General features: G+C 47.6%; 6 protein-coding genes across 6 annotated transcripts; 3 read left to right on the forward strand and 3 right to left on the reverse strand.

The window, feature by feature from the left end:
* Window positions 1–2931: 2931 nt before the first annotated feature.
* BDV17DRAFT_252101 (uncharacterized protein) lies at window positions 2932–4621 on the reverse strand (the record flags this gene model as incomplete). Its single annotated transcript, XM_073756496.1, has 3 exons — window positions 4125–4621; window positions 3610–4078; window positions 2932–3554 (listed from the first exon to the last, which is right to left on the reverse strand). Coding segments are annotated over exons 1-3 (1553 nt in total), but the record flags the coding sequence as incomplete, so codon positions are not given.
* A 622-nt stretch (window positions 4622–5243) lies between these two features.
* BDV17DRAFT_252102 (uncharacterized protein) lies at window positions 5244–6313 on the forward strand. The gene has a single exon (XM_073756497.1). The coding sequence runs from the start codon at window positions 5424–5426 to the stop codon at window positions 6090–6092; it is 669 nt and encodes a 222-aa protein (XP_073620322.1). The 5' UTR covers window positions 5244–5423; the 3' UTR covers window positions 6093–6313.
* Window positions 6314–6582: 269 nt separating this feature from the next.
* Window positions 6583–7207, reverse strand: BDV17DRAFT_252103 (uncharacterized protein). Its single transcript, XM_073756498.1, has one exon. The coding sequence runs from the start codon at window positions 7055–7057 to the stop codon at window positions 6722–6724; it is 336 nt and encodes a 111-aa protein (XP_073620323.1). The 5' UTR covers window positions 7058–7207; the 3' UTR covers window positions 6583–6721.
* Window positions 7197–8522, reverse strand: BDV17DRAFT_252105 (uncharacterized protein). Its single transcript, XM_073756499.1, has 3 exons — window positions 8314–8522; window positions 8074–8254; window positions 7197–8002 (listed from the first exon to the last, which is right to left on the reverse strand). Exons 1-3 carry the CDS (start codon window positions 8515–8517, stop codon window positions 7452–7454), a joined length of 936 nt encoding a protein of 311 aa, XP_073620324.1. The 5' UTR covers window positions 8518–8522; the 3' UTR covers window positions 7197–7451.
* A 364-nt stretch (window positions 8523–8886) lies between these two features.
* Window positions 8887–11019, forward strand: BDV17DRAFT_252106 (caspase domain-containing protein). Its single transcript, XM_073756500.1, has 2 exons — window positions 8887–10445; window positions 10497–11019. Exons 1-2 carry the CDS (start codon window positions 8912–8914, stop codon window positions 10952–10954), a joined length of 1992 nt encoding a protein of 663 aa, XP_073620325.1. The 5' UTR covers window positions 8887–8911; the 3' UTR covers window positions 10955–11019.
* A 113-nt stretch (window positions 11020–11132) lies between these two features.
* BDV17DRAFT_252110 (CHAT domain-containing protein) lies at window positions 11133–14754 on the forward strand. The gene has a single exon (XM_073756501.1). It carries the CDS (start codon window positions 11378–11380, stop codon window positions 14492–14494), a length of 3117 nt encoding a protein of 1038 aa, XP_073620326.1. The 5' UTR covers window positions 11133–11377; the 3' UTR covers window positions 14495–14754.
* The last annotated feature ends 323 nt before the right edge of the window (window positions 14755–15077 follow it).

Genomic DNA, 15077 nt, shown 5'->3' on the forward strand with positions numbered 1-15077 from the left:
CTAGTTGGGATGGGAGGCTTAGGGTTTCTTTATCAGTTGTGTTCCTGACAAGCATTTTTTGGAGCAACATCAAGTGTCATTTAAAATCAATATTGACTGTCAGCTAACACTGATTGATTTGTTTCGGAGGGTGAATCAACGGATGTCGGGCGGTAAATTTCCGTCTAGCCTTCTATGGTTTACGGAGGCCTATTTGAACAAAAGGATAGAAACTCACGTGGCCGGTAAACGCTAGTATTCTGCCTGCAGAATACCCATCTAATTGTACATGCTTTATTTCACCAAATGGCTACTTATCCTAAGCACGAATGCAAAGGTGCAAGCTTTACTTTGGCTATAGAATAATTGGATTGCCCTCCTTGCCTTCCTCCCCCTCCTCTTCCTCGTCCGAAACCAGGTCAATTGCATCCATGAGAGCCAAGTTGATCGGCCTCTCGCGATTACCTTCCACCGGGTCCAAGTTGATTGGACGATCCACAGCACCTCCTGGTTGTATACCCTGTTCCCCAACAGGAAGACCAGGCTGACGTATCTCTTCACGTATCTCCCACATTTTGTCTTGTACGGAGCACTGACTAGCATTATCAGGCCATTTGCAGTTTGCGCATGCTCCACCAAACGCCCCTGGAAGATGACGGCAATCAATAAAGGGTCGGCAACCTCGTAGGGTGCGGCAGCGCGTACAAGGCCGCGCAAGCTCGATCCCCCTTGACTGAATGAGCAGGGCATTGATGTATGAGGGTCGATGCTGCATTATTTGATCTGCCTGGATGCTGCCGCGGACAAATGGAACAGCCTGCCCTTGGCGGGCCAGCAGCGCGAGCCCCATACAAGTATGTACAAAGGGTGCCAGATATTCCTGATCCTGCAGAGGAAGAACAGGGTTCCTTCCAGGAGGTGTTGTACGTTCAAGCCGGCGGAAAAGAGCATGGAGGCTCACGGTAGGGGCAGCAGTGTTGTTGGTATTGGTGTTGTTGGTACTAGTAACACTTGTACAGAACGGTTCATTTTCATCAGCTTTCTATACAGAAAGCTTATGAAAACAAGCGATCCGTACAGGGAAGTCAGTAACAGCATTCAGATGAAGAGGAAAGAGACTCAATAAGCAGGCTCCTACGCCATGGTAGGTGGTGGTAGTGGTAGTAGTGGTGGTTGGTGAAGAGAAAGAGGAGAGGAGTGAGAGATCCCAAGAAGAGGCCTTGCTGTGTTGCTTAGTCGGCAGCACACCCAGCCACTCTACTTAAGTATGCCCACTCTGTACAAGACCATATATATATATTGTAGCTAATTCAATTTATTTGGCAGATATTGAAGCAAACATTCGAGCAGGCGTTGAGGCCAGCGTACAGCAATTCAAGCAGACATTCGAGCAGATATTTGAGCAGGCGTTGAGGCCGGCGTGCAGCAATTCAAGCGGACATTCAAGCAGACATTCAAGCAGATATTTGAGCAGGCGTTGAGGCCGGCGTACAGCAGTTCAAGCAGACATTCAAGCAGATATTTGAGCAGGCGTTGAGGCCGGCATGCAGACATTCAAGCAGACAGTCAAGCGGGCGTTGAGGCCGGCGTGCAGCAGTTCAAGTAGACATTGAAGTAGGTGTTAAGGCCAGTAGATAGCCTATATTGGGATACCAAACTCTGCAGAGCGTTCAATATCCTCAGGCTGAATTGAATGCTTCTTCCTTGTACGGTAAGCCACTCCATCCTTCTTTTGGGCAGGTGATTCCTTCTTTTTACCAGGTAAGAATGGAAGTAAGAGGGGCTCTATTTCCAGGTCTTCTTCCTGTATCTTTTCCTTTGGTTCATCCAGCTTTGGCTCGTCCAAGGCTATTGAGAAGGAACGTTTTTTGCTGATAGCTCGTACATCTGGCTCTGCCTTGACTTTTCGAGTACCTTGTACACCTGGCTCTGTTTTAATATGTAACGGGCTAGATACCTATGCGCTAGTATAGGTCAGACCGCTTGACTAAAAAGGTACAAGACAACTGATCAGAATGATCAGTTGAATCTAGCGCCCTATATAGCAGCGAAGGCCACGCCTGAGCCGTTATTCTGGGGTTCAACCCATAACATAATAACAGGAACCCTTAGCTTTTTTTCTTTCTTTGGCTTTAGTATAGCCTTTTCCTCGACCTGGACTATACTCTTAACCATATGTAGAATAACTACATATATCGTACGATTTCTGCCTTCAGCAGGAAACCAGCGATCAAGTAAGGCCTCAACCTCCTGAGGTTTATCCTCTGTCTGGGGAAGATAGATAGGATTTAGCTTCTCTATCTTTGTAGCAAGGCGTAGTTCATCTTCAGGTAGTACAGTATGCTTCTTATCAAGTTCTGGAAGGAGCTTGTTGAGGATAAGATCAGCGTACGACTGAATAGAGCCAGGGAAGATTGATGCAGCTCTTGTTTCTGTAAAAGAACTATATTAGTACAAGACTTCTAAAATATAGGTGTACAAGATACCAAGATGCTGGCAGGAAATCGTCCGCAATACTCCATCTATTTCTTGCTGCTTAAGAAAGAAGAATGAAGCTTGTACAGTTGTACCAGGCAGACCAATATTTGGCTTTTGACGGGCAATTGCAGCCTGCCGATAGTCCTCGGCACCATTTGTACGAGTATAGAGAGAAAATCGGGTCCGGGACGGAGTTGCAAAGACTTGGAGAGCACCCTGTGGGCTAGCTGGAGGGGAATCACGAAGATCAATAACTTCAATCTCCTCTTTTTGATGCTTTATCGTACGAGAGGGGCTTGGAGCAGTCTCAAAGCATGAGCCACAAGCATGAGCACTTCCATGGGGACGCCCAGTCTTAGGGCAGAACGGGCTTAAAGGCATAATATAAAGTTAAAAAGGATTAGTTTTTATATTTTTGTTCGTACAGAAAGCATAGAAAACTTATAGGATTGCTAGAGAAAAGTAGCGGTGAAGAATTAATCTTTACAAAGCTATTCAAGACTATCTAGACTTACTCCAATTTCCTCCTGATCATATTCTACCTCAATCTCCTCAATATTATTGGCTGCTTCTTGGCTAGACTCTGGGTTCCAGTCAAATGCACCAATCGGACGTTGAGATAAGCCAAGATTTGGTGTAGACCCTGCCTGTATATGGGCTTTAATCCGGGATCGAAGCTCAAGGTAGACCGTACGAAAGGGGATAAAAACTTCGCCGCCAGCACTCTCTGGAGGCCTTCGAGGATCAAAGTCAAGCTGTAATAACTGGTTTAATGTCCAGTTATAGGTCTCAGTAGGCAGATATTCATCAGCATCCCAATCTCGTACATCATCCTGTAAAGCCTGAAGAAGCTCTGGATCAAACTGAAGGCCATAGTCTTGAATATCTTCAGCTGGGAAGTTATAGTTCATGAATGGTCGTCCAGTAACAAGGTGTGGCCGGTTTCGTTGCTTCCGAATATGATGATTATTCCAGGTTCGTACGAAGGAGGTAATCTGCACGCGAAGAAGTGGCATATAAATTGCATATAAAGCAATCTGGTCACTCAAAGTGTCTCTTGAATAATGCCCTTCTTCCTGTAGAGAATGAAAGTAGATCTAAAAAACTGCTTAATTCTTTGTACAAGAAGAGACCTGGAGGGTTTGTACTAACTCGATATCGGAAGATAATACTTCGGGTTAACTGAAGCCACCAAGCTTCAATTCTCTGATTAGCAGTACTTGTACCATACAAATAACAGTCAGAGATAGGGATCTCTGGATGTAATGATTTCTGGAGCTTGTGCTGGGCTTCAGCAAGAAGAACTGTCTCTGTACCACGATCTGATCGTACGAAGCGAGGCTGCTGCTGGGTGATCTGAAGGGTATCCAGGAACTGCCGAAGGACACTAACAGCTGTACGAGAGCTGATTCCAACATAGATCCAGATAACATAGCGAGAATAGGCATCAATTGCTGCATATATCTCGATTCCGTACGGGGCAAGCTTGAGATAGCCATCAATAGACCATATAAAGTTAGGCCCAGGAACAATATAAGCTCCACGATGGCGTTGAAGATCTTGCAGACGGCGTCGTACAGCATGAGGTGCAAGGTCTCGGTAAATCCCAAAGAGTCGGTCCCTTGTACATAATTAGACTTGTGTAGATATATATATTTACCACGTACCGGGAGATCATAAAGCCCTGACTTCGAATATGCTGATGAAGCATCTTTCGTCCATATCCTTCAATTTGACCACTTGCAAGCGCCGTACGAAGGTGAGATAAGACACTTTCTACCTGTGCCTGCGCAGTAATTGGGTTTGATACACGCCGGAAGATACCTAAGGAGTGTCGGACATATTTCAAGGTACGAGGCTGAATATTAAAGCCTTCGCGCTGTAGTACCTGAAGAAGCTCCTTCTCTTCCAGGCCAACTTGGTACACGAGAACCTTGATTCGAGCGTGGAGAGCCTCGTCCCTTGCTGCTGTACGATTCTGCTTGCGGATACCCCATGTACGGAGTCGTACTTTGATAGTAGGCGCTGTGACACTGATCTGGTACTTAGCAGCTAGATTCAAAGCAATACTATCAGGCGTTTCGCCTGCTAGATAAAGCTGACTGATCTCTAGCCGATATGGGTCAAGATTGATTGCTGGACGAGGCATTCTGGCTTGTACGAGGACATAGGAATTACGAATGTAGCGGTGAGCTGACGAAGCAGGCAAGCGGGAGGTAAGGCGGTATACACAAAATTTCAGATCACGTGGGTTTTTATCCTTTTGTTCAAATAGGCCTCCGTAATGGTTAGATCATTTCTACCCAGCAACCTCCTCCCCCAAACAAATATCCGGCTCCACTGTTTCGATGTTGGCCACGCCGTCAATAGCAACCGAGATGTCTTTGGAGGAGGTGCAGAAGTTGCGCCGGCTCCTTGAGGCAGAGCAGCGACTACGACAAGAAGAGCAGCGACAAAGAGAATAAGAGCAGCGACTATGCTATCAGGCCGAGGAGAAACTAAGGTACTAGACTTAAAATACTATACTTCCTAAATTCCTCGACACCTGCCATGCGCACCTATTTCGCGGCCTTACTATCCAGAAGAACAAAGACTCGTTAACAAAGGGAGACCCTGCGAATACTAACTATAAACTCCGCCTAGTAGTATTTTAAGAGTAGACCAACTTTCTAAATAAATAAATTTTAATATAGAACGACCTACTAAAGACCGACTTCGTGACCGAACGCCATTTTACACTATTAGTGGTATTGAAGGAATATAGAAAAGAAGTCCGAGGGAGGATGCTTAGCTCGGAGCTGGATTTGAGTTACTTTGAACGACAGACCGTCGAGACGCGCGTTGCTTCAGTTATCCAGCAGCTGCACGCGAATCCCCGACTTCGACAAACCTTTGGTCTAAATGGAGATGTCACCTTCGAAAACCACGCCAATACCCTGACGACCGAGTCAAATATAGTGGCGGAAATGAGCTCTATGAGTCTAAGCCAGACGCAACCACGTCGTTCCAGCCGCTTGGCCAGAAAATCGAGCAGTATTGGCCTCTCGGCTCAACCACCAGGGAGAGGTGGGAAGAAGGCTACTCAATCAAGGAATTGCCGACCGCGAGCAGATCAGTTCTGCGTTTATAACAAGGGCCCGGAGGGAAAGGTCCCGGCCTTTATTATCGAATACAAGGCACCCCATAAGGTCTCCCTCTCCCATATCATGGCTGGACTGCAAGACATGGACCTTGACGAGGTAGTTCGCCTACAGGAAGAGGAATTACCGGAAGTTATCTGTCGTCGTGTTGTGGCGGCAGTGATTACCCAGCTTACAAATCTTCTCCTTAATGAGGAACTTCATATCAAGCTGTCGGATTTCCAGGGGAAACAACTCTCGGGAGATGGAACAGTACTGCTTGATGGTTTAAGCGGAGAGCCCAGCAGATTTTATTGCCCTCGAGCGGATCCTTTCGACGCGGATATCAAAACAGATCTCTTTGCGCTGGGTTGTACTATCTATATGATCTTGATGGGTCATCCTGTTTTCCCTGACATCGTCGATGGGGAAGATGGGTGTTTGAGAAGGTTCAAGAAAGGTTTGAGAAGCAGCATTTACCAAAAGATTCGCATGTGTGCAGTCTTATCACTTTGAAATGCTGGATGAAGGAATACCAATCCGCGGTGGAACTGGTCCAAGATCTGGAGCTCGTCGAGAAGGATCTCAGAACTGGAGCTGCCCAACCTAGTGGAAGGGCTTAAATGATCATTGGTTGAAGGTTCAAGTATCCGCCGCACTTTAATTGATCTAAGGGGAGGCCATGGATATCAGTATGCTTGCGTCGGTTACCGTCTATACCAAAGCGAGACATTTCCCCGTACATAGTCCATAGTTCTTCGGATCTAACTAGATGAACTAGCTACAACCAGGTGCTATGGTATCAAAATGCTCGAGGCGGGCGCTAGTCTTAATCCAGCAGGCGGTTTCTCTTGTCAGAATACTTTCATTTGCGCCTGGCAAAATTTTTTAGCTGGTTCTGCCACGTGACTGACTCTAGGAGCAAAGAACACACTCGAACCTTCCACAAAGTTCAGTCCTGGGAAGTTTAGTCCTGTTTATGACGTAACTCAAAAATTGTGTATGTCTCGTACCTCTGGTTTCCAACACGCGACTCTCGAGGTATATGAAAGTCCAGATCAATCCCAGATGTCTGCACAAGGGGGCAATATATCTCCTCTGAGCATCATGATACAGTACCGTAAGGCGATAAAAATATGTTGAAATTAACCACAAACCGCCAAGTAGACAACCACTGCTTCATTACAAACACAGTCCGCTCCAATCATTGTGTCGACCTCACAGGCAGAGACGTTATGACACTTAGTGACTTTCGTGGATAACCGTATGTTGTTTGAGGCATCAAAATCGAATCTAGAGATGGAGCCATAGATCACCCTGAGCTGCCACTCACCCACTTCAATTACCTTGACATGATGATACTCTTTATCCCCATACTTCTCCGGGTTCTGATTGAAATTCTGAAACGAGAGACCACTGTAGGTTTGCCAAACGACGGAGAAGCCTCGAGTAGCATTTTCAAGGTTCTTATTTGAGTACATTTATTTGTGCAGGACCCTGAGTGCAAGCGGATCATTCCTAGTCTAGGTTAACCCTTCTTCGTGCTGTCGTGATCATTCCATACACGAGCCGAGCAAGGCGCAATCGCTTGCTGCTTCAAATCCTGAGCCCGATCCTGGGGCTAAGTGTGCTCTGTATACAGTAGGTGCCGAAGCTGGCCTACAGCCTAGGCTGGTTCATGGCATATAAAGAGAAAAGTGTCTATGAGCAGAAGCTTTGATTCTCTTACGGTACATCTGCGACTCAGGATTATCAAGCAATTTCGTTCCTAGAAGACAAAAATTTGCAAGAAAGTAGCATAAAATAACAATTCATCGACATTATCATCCTTTTCTTCTCATTTGACCAAATCTTTGACTTGCTACTGAAGAAACATTAGCAAGCCTTGGTTTCCAACTTATGCTCTCCAACCTGAGCAGTCGCGATCCTGAGCCTCTCGCGTTGCTCGTCCGTCAATGATCGAGGGTTCGTCGGCACAGGAACATTGGCTAGCACATACTGGGGATTATCGACCAAGTCATAAATAATCCCATAACCACTCGCAACCAGACTATCTTCCTCTTCAGACTGGATGTATTCTTGGGGGCGAAGAGAAAACGGCTTCAGCGACTGATGGTCTGGTTCCGGGGCTGGAAGGTCACTTTCGTCCACTGACCAAGTTGCTACATCCCCAACGCGCTGGATGTCATCTCGCAGACTAATCAAATATCCGAGCTCAGCCTCTGCTTCCTGCTCTAGATTTACTGCTGGTAGATCTTCGCTCTCCTCACCACGCTCCAACCAGCGACCAAACGATCGGGGAACGAAGTGCCGCACAAACCTACCGACAGATACCGGTGTAATGGCATCGGCGAGATTGTTCACGAAGTCCTGGCAATTGTAAAACGCAAGATTGTAATAGGGATGTTTCCTGATTACACCTTGGGCTACGGCAACAGGTCAGTGAAGCTTAAATCGATGCAAGTCTTATTTTGGGATCAAGGAAACGGGTGCTTACCGGCTTCAATAATCTCCTCGTTCGACTTTTCCGTGTCTGAACGCTTGAAGATCCCAAACTTGAGCTTGTAGGTGCGGCCTTCGAGGTTTGGCGGATTTGACGAGCGGACTTCGTTACGGGGCAATGCCTTACTGGGTCCTTTCACCGGGAAGATCTCTAGCAAAAGATCATTCGCACCAATCTAGATGAAGAATCAACATTGTGTTTCTTGTTTCACATTGAGATAGCAGATTGTCATACGAGGAGGGCCCAGTGGGAGAGAAGAGGATTCACGATACCCGTGCCCTTGAGAGGCTCGAGGGGGAACTGAAGGGCTCTGACTTTACGCCCCATTGTCAAAAAGGGAGTTGGGGGGTATTTGAAAAAGTTATAGAAGGTTTCTGAGTTCAAGGAATTTTGTGATGATGATACGAGGCAGATAATGAAGGAAACAGAGGTGAGCATCTCCAGCTTTATATCCTTTCAACAACGTATCCCTACCTCTTTTGCTAAGTTGATATTAATCCTTGCTCTAAATCCATGCCTTCAATAAACAGCTCATAATTGCTTCTTCAGGCTTTTATTTATTTATTTATTTTTTGTTAATATTTCTTACTATTCTATATGTTTGGTATCCAGGATAAAACATGCAGTAAAATGCTGCTGATGGATCACTGTGCCACGTCACTAGTAACCCATCGCAAAGTATGCCAAAAGAGATTTACACAAGATACCTGGAATATAATATCCTAGATAAAAAGAATATAGTATCTTGGGAAGAATTTGCGACTTCAGTTTTTTCTATTTTACAAACTGGCCCATCAACTAACTCACGGAATATCACGCACTTCTTTCCACTATGTCTAGCACCTTCGCTCCAAGGGTCTTGTTGATTGGAATAGATTTCTACCAGCCGGCAAGAGCCTGTGCGCCGGAAGACAAGAAAGTGAAGATCAACAATCTGCATGGCTGTGTCAAAGACGTTACTCGAACCCAATCCTATCTCCTGAACATTCTCAAAGTACCAGCTGAGAACATCACAATGCTTACCTCTAACCCCCCTCAGCCCGATGCCCCTCTCACGGATGCGGAAGGCACCCAATCAGCTCGAAGTTTGATTCCGAGTGAACCTATAGCTACGGCTGAGAACATCCGGGCAGCCTTAAGAGACCTCGTCGACAAGACTCCACCATGTACTCCGATCTACATTCATTATTCGGGTCATGGGGTGAGATCCCCAACGCTATGGCCGGAGCTCAAAGGCAGCAACAAGGCTTGGGATGAATGTTTGGTGCCTTGTGATGCCCTATGTGGAGGACCCGTTATCCGCGACGTGGAATTGGGCGACTTGCTGCATCGAATGTCGCAGAAAGACCTCTTCGTCACCTTAGTTCTGGACTGCTGTCACTCAGGCGGGGCAACTCGAGATGATGACGACGACACTGACGAGGATGGATTTGCCTTCCGCTGTCTGGAAGAGGATTGGATGGTGCGAGACGCAGTTGCGAGTGCTGCAGAGGATGGCATACGACTGCAGCTTTCTCAACCACACACGAAGGTCTGGTGGGACAAGCCAGGTGCATACGAGTTTATGGCTGCCTGCGAAGCGAACCAGAAAGCTGGTGAGCGTGATGGCCATGGTCTCCTCTCTACCTCTCTATTGGCCGCCCTCGAGGACGCTGGATCCTCGTTGCCCACCCATGGCATGCTGTATCGCCGCTTGAGGGGTACAGTTTTATCCATGCGTCCTAAACAGACCCCCAGATTCGCCGGTGATGAGCATCGAGTCTTTCTGAGCGGACAGACTGCACCACAAGTACCTACTACCTGTGCTCCTGTCACCACCGAAGAGTATGGGGGGAAAATCTACCTCTATATCGAAAAAGGCGAGATGCATGGGATCGTCAAGGACAGCGAATATCTAGTCTACCCCTGGTATGAAGTCAAATTCGATGAGTCGACAGCCGTGGCAACGGTGAAGGTAGAGTGCATTGAACCAACCAAGTCTTTGCTAAATGTGACCAAACCACCTGCTGGGCAGTGCAAAGCGCTGGAGGTTCCAGGGGCGGGATATCAGGCTGTCCTGCATAGGCGTCCGCCCAGTGAGCTGATCAGGCTTCGTGTGAGCCAGGATATTCGCCTATCGAGCGCGAAGAAGTACCACTGCGTCACTGTCGATCGGACTTCGCCTGCTCATTACCAAGTCGAGGCCAACGCCAGTCACGGACTTGGGGTGAAGGATAAGAATGGCCAGCTAATACACAATCTTCCATACTTCTCCGATGAGACCAGTCTTTTGATCGGCATCACGCGGCTAGAGAGATATTATCAGGTCATGCGGGTTGAACACGACGACCCATCGTTGGCATTTGAATTGGATATTGAAAACCAGGGTATGCGTCCTACATCTCCAATGCACTATGATTTCACTAACAAGTCCTCAGGGTCACTCAAGGCAGACTCAGCCACCCAATCGCTTACCGTGGCCCCTGGTGACCGCGTAAGATTCCGCTTCAAGAACAAGATGCTCATACCGCTACATCTAGTGGTGGTCAATCTGCAGCCATTGCATGGAATCGATCAGGTGTACCCTATGGCTCAATACGGTCTCCACAGCGGTACGATCGAGGCAGGAAGCAGTCAGCCTGATCCGGAAATCACATACATCACTATGCATGATGTTCCAAAGGCTGAAGATCCTGTGATAGACCGGTTCAAGTGCATAATTTCGACCAGGTCTATTGATTACAGCTTCATGAAACAGGACGAAATCCGTGCTGCTGAGAGCGCTGGGCGTTACCGAAAACCCAAGCCATTGGACTCAGCCCTTCGTGACTCTGAAGAAGAGGTTGGGCGCTGGGCAACAAGGATGTTTGAGATACGTGTTCAGAGATCTCACTAAGCCATATTCGTGTTACAGTAATTTAAGCAAACACTTGGCGATTCTTGCATAGCACCAAACAGAAAAATTCTTAGTCCACCACCTTTTTTTTAGGATCATAGCCTTGTTGCCCCGTAGAGTCAGTCTGTTAAAGAGATAAGGCCCCAGTAAGACTGGACTATGCAGTGTCTGAGCTAACCACTTATCTGTGCTTTATTATCTAATGATATCTGTCCGTGAGCTGTCCATCCTGCATCATTCAATATCTGAGCAGTTCAGAAGCAACAACAGGCATTGGCCACATTTTAGCTTCATTATAGAGATCGATTTAGGTCGTGGCTAGTAAAGGAATTTCAGGAACAGATTCGAGGAAACAGTGCCGCCAAAAACAACAAGAAATCGACCCATCAACGAGATTGTGATCCACATTTTTGAACAGCCACAATGACTGCGAAATACCACATCAGCCAGGGCTTGCAGCTCTGGAATACATTCAGAAGATCTTACATCCAGGGCGACATCGAGTCGTCGATTGACCATTTTGAGCAAGCCTTTCGAGCGATGAAACCGATCGAAGACGGATACCTTAACCAATGTTGTCACCTCGCGATATGTCGAGTATACAAATGGGCGTTTGACATTCATTACCAAACGACGAAAGAAGGAAATACGATGGAACCAAAGGATTATATTAAGCAAGTAATGAACGAGATATCTGAAAGTTACGGAGTCAACAAGAAGGACTTCTTGAGCAAAATAGAGGTGATTTTGTACCCGATTTTGACCCCTGACTCATACACGAGAGACCAGCCGACTATCGTCGCCTTGCTGATCTGTGTTCACGAAGAGTGGAAAGAGATGACTGGGAAATATGGGGACGGTGAACGTGCGTTCAGCTATTACAACCATCATTACAACCTTACAGCCAACGAGGATATGGTGTCTGAGTTGGTACAGGTTGCATACGCAGACTCGCTCTCTCAGTGTCTCCCCAAATTATCCCAACTTCCAAGGTGTCAGAGTATCCTAGGCGATACCCTGCGCCTGCGCTTTGAACGTCGCGGAAAGATTGATGACCTGGACCTCGCAATTGGGTTGACGCAGAAGGCAGCTGCAGCATATCCCAGTATGGCTGATTACATATTGAATGTCTGCGGCACACTTTTCCGTCGTTACGAGGTATACGGGGCGAAAGATGACCTGGATAAGACGATCGAAGGGTATAAGAGAGTCCGTCAGCTTGCCTGCGACGATCAAGCACTTCGGGAAAAGGCTGAAATAAACCAAGCCCACTGTTTGGTTGCGCGCTTTGAACAGACAGGTGCATCTGGAGCGATCACCATCGGCATTCAAGTGGCAACTGATGCTGTCTATTCTTCCCAGGATTCCATTATACGTGCGCAGCGTCTGAACATCTATAGCATCTTGTGGGCGCGTCACTACGAGACTACGACGGATTTGGCAGATCTTAACATGGCCATCGAACTGAGTCATCTGGCGCTGAGTGTAGCGCCGTCGCATCCCCGAATACATTCTCATTTCAGTAATCTTGGCACATGGCTGGGCTGGCGCTATGACCGGCATCGGACGGGGAACGGAAGTGACCTGGATGCGGCAATCGAGAATGCTGAGCTGGGGATTAAGGCAGTCGAGAAGGGAAGTTTGGATCATGCTTCCTATCTGGGAAATCTGTGCAAGCTCAGGAAATGGAAGTACGAAGAGAGCCAAAGTGCTGAAATCCTCAACCGCACGATTCAAGACGGCGAAGAAGCCTGGCAGAGTAGCCCAGCAAATTCCCTGGCACAGATACGCGGTGTTCACAACCTGTGTGAGGCCTTGATGCTACGGTACCAGAAAATCAACGAGGACGCTACCAGTTGCCATCGTGCGATTTATCTTTGGGAGTCTGCCTTATCCAACAAATTATTTCCCCCAATTTACCGGGTGAATGTCGCAGTGGACGCGATGGAACTCCTCAAAAGCAATATGCAATACAATGCGGCACTGAAAATTGCCAAATCCGCCATTAGTATTCTTGCTAAAGTCAGCCCTCGGTCACTGCCTATGTTGGATCAACAACGAATAATCCAGCGATACGAAGGGTTGGCCTGTGATGCAGCTGCGCTAACACTACACTGTGGGGGCACGACACTAGATGCCATACAACTGCTTGAACAGGGCAGAGGCATTCTGGCTGATCATCAATTCCATTGTCGAAGTGATCTGTCCCAACTCGATGGGAGCTATCCTGAGAAGGCTGCGCGGTTCCGCAAGTTAACACATGATTTGGACACGCCACCTGGACCGGGGAGCGAGGAGCTCAGTGACCGCTCTAGACAAAGTGATGCTCTAGATGAACTTATTGACGAGGTTCGTCAATTGCCTGGCTTTGTTCACTTTCTGTGTGCACCGTCTGAGGCGCGGCTGTTCGAATTGGCCCAGCAGACCGGCCAAACAATAGTCATTGTAAATGTTTCGTCTTTGCGCTGCGACACATTTATCATAGGCACAAAGGAGCGAATATCTGTTTGTTCTTTGGGTCAGATCTCGAAGGACATTACACTGAAAGGCGACAGATGGAATAATGCCAACGACTATGGCAAGTATAGTACCCTGCAGTGGCTGTGGGACAATATAACCCGCCCGGTGGTTGAGGATTTGCAGTTGAACCCGGTTTCAGAAGAGGCGAAAGAAACTGCATGGCCGCGAATATGCTGGATACCTACAGGGTCTCTGTGTCGCCTGCCTCTTCACGCATCTGGTAATCATGAGAGCGTTATGAAGGAGACAGTGTTGGACCATGCTATCTCGTCCTACAGCGTGACCGCGAAGGCATTGATGTACACATACGAGATTACCACCAGGAAGACCATATCTGACTCCCGATCAGCGTTGTTGGTTGCAATGCCGGAGACCCTGGGACTCAAAAAGCTCATTAACGCCGGAAAGGAGGTAGAGAAGATCGCAAAATTATTACGTGGTGAGCATCAAGCAATGGTGGACTCGATGATCACACCCTCGTGCCATCAGGTGCTGGCAAAGCTCCCAAAAGTCGACCTCTTTCACTTCGCAGGTCACGGACGGCTCAACCTTGGAGATGCCTCGAAAAGTGCCCTTATCATGCAAGACGGTCCGCTGACCGTCGCAAATTTGCTGCCACTCAGACTTCACACCAAGGCCCCATTTCTGGCCTTTCTGTCTGCCTGCAACACCGGTGTAGAGGGCTCTGGTAAACTTTCTGACGAAGGCATGCACTTGGTGGCAGCGTTTCAAATCGCCGGCTTCCAGAACGTAATTGGAACGTTGTGGAAAGTGCAGGATAAGATCTGCGCAGACATCGCCTTGGCCGTGTACCGCGAAGTACTGAACAGCTCTGCCAATGTACCCTGGGCACTTCACATGGCGGTGCGAAAGGCGCGTGACTTTCAGCTGGATGATGATGATGATGATGATGACGATGGTGAATTGGCCCTTCGGAACGGTGTACCGGACGGTGAGGAACCGCGCATCACGAAAGAGGACCCCAATCTATGGGCAGCGTATATTCATGTGGGGCTATAGATCAGAGCGCACTAGATGTTTGTCTAGGTGAGCGGGTGGGACGCGTCTGTTATGTACACGACAAGATTGTGGTATAAAGTGTCGACCGTACGTGACCACTAGTCATACCTGGCACTTTCCTAGTTAGGAAGTCGGAATTCTGATCTCCGATCACCGAGATTTATGCAGAGTTTTCTGCTATTTCCACGGTTCAAAAGTTATGTCTCTTTTACCTACTTTATTAGGTTAGATTGCTTATTATTCTTCGTGTATTTAAACCACCGTGTGCAGCTAGATTGACAGAATCAGACCTTCATTATTTGATAATTCAGACGTATGAATACTAGCCTAACGCTTACCGAGAAGCTCTATATAAAGCTACGCGGTATCTATGTACGCCACGCATAAACGTTCGGCCTTGATACAGATATGGCCAGTCCGTCGGTCAAGATGACCGATTGTTGCTCAGAGGGAGAATGTTTTTGTGCCTGGCAGACACCGAACAGACTCGTCCTCTGAGCTGCCCACCGAAAGCTGAGGTACGTTGAGCAGATGAATGCTCATGTGTCCCGAGCAGGCCTTATACCGCTGATCTACGTGAAAA

The sequence above is a fragment of the Aspergillus undulatus genome, assembly GCF_047715775.1.
Source record: "Aspergillus undulatus strain CBS 261.88 unplaced genomic scaffold BDV17scaffold_3, whole genome shotgun sequence".
In the NCBI taxonomy this organism is placed as follows: Eukaryota; Fungi; Ascomycota; class Eurotiomycetes; order Eurotiales; family Aspergillaceae; genus Aspergillus; species Aspergillus undulatus.

Excerpts from the sequence above, each read along its gene's own strand:
- BDV17DRAFT_252106 (XM_073756500.1), top strand. The coding sequence starts at position 8,912 with ATGTCTAGCACCTTCGCTCCAAGGGTCTTGTTGATTGGAATAGATTTC. Across the intron at positions 10,446-10,496 it reads ATTGGATATTGAAAACCAGG|GGTCACTCAAGGCAGACTCA; the intron begins GTATGCGTCCTA and ends ACAAGTCCTCAG.
- BDV17DRAFT_252102 (XM_073756497.1), top strand. The coding sequence starts at position 5,424 with ATGAGCTCTATGAGTCTAAGCCAGACGCAACCACGTCGTTCCAGCCGC.
- BDV17DRAFT_252103 (XM_073756498.1), bottom strand. The coding sequence starts at position 7,057 with ATGTACTCAAATAAGAACCTTGAAAATGCTACTCGAGGCTTCTCCGTC.
- BDV17DRAFT_252110 (XM_073756501.1), top strand. The coding sequence starts at position 11,378 with ATGACTGCGAAATACCACATCAGCCAGGGCTTGCAGCTCTGGAATACA.
- BDV17DRAFT_252105 (XM_073756499.1), bottom strand. The coding sequence starts at position 8,517 with ATGCTCACCTCTGTTTCCTTCATTATCTGCCTCGTATCATCATCACAA. Across the intron at positions 8,255-8,313 it reads TCTCCCACTGGGCCCTCCTC|ATTGGTGCGAATGATCTTTT; the intron begins GTATGACAATCT and ends TTCTTCATCTAG. Across the intron at positions 8,003-8,073 it reads CGAGGAGATTATTGAAGCCG|CCCAAGGTGTAATCAGGAAA; the intron begins GTAAGCACCCGT and ends CTGTTGCCGTAG.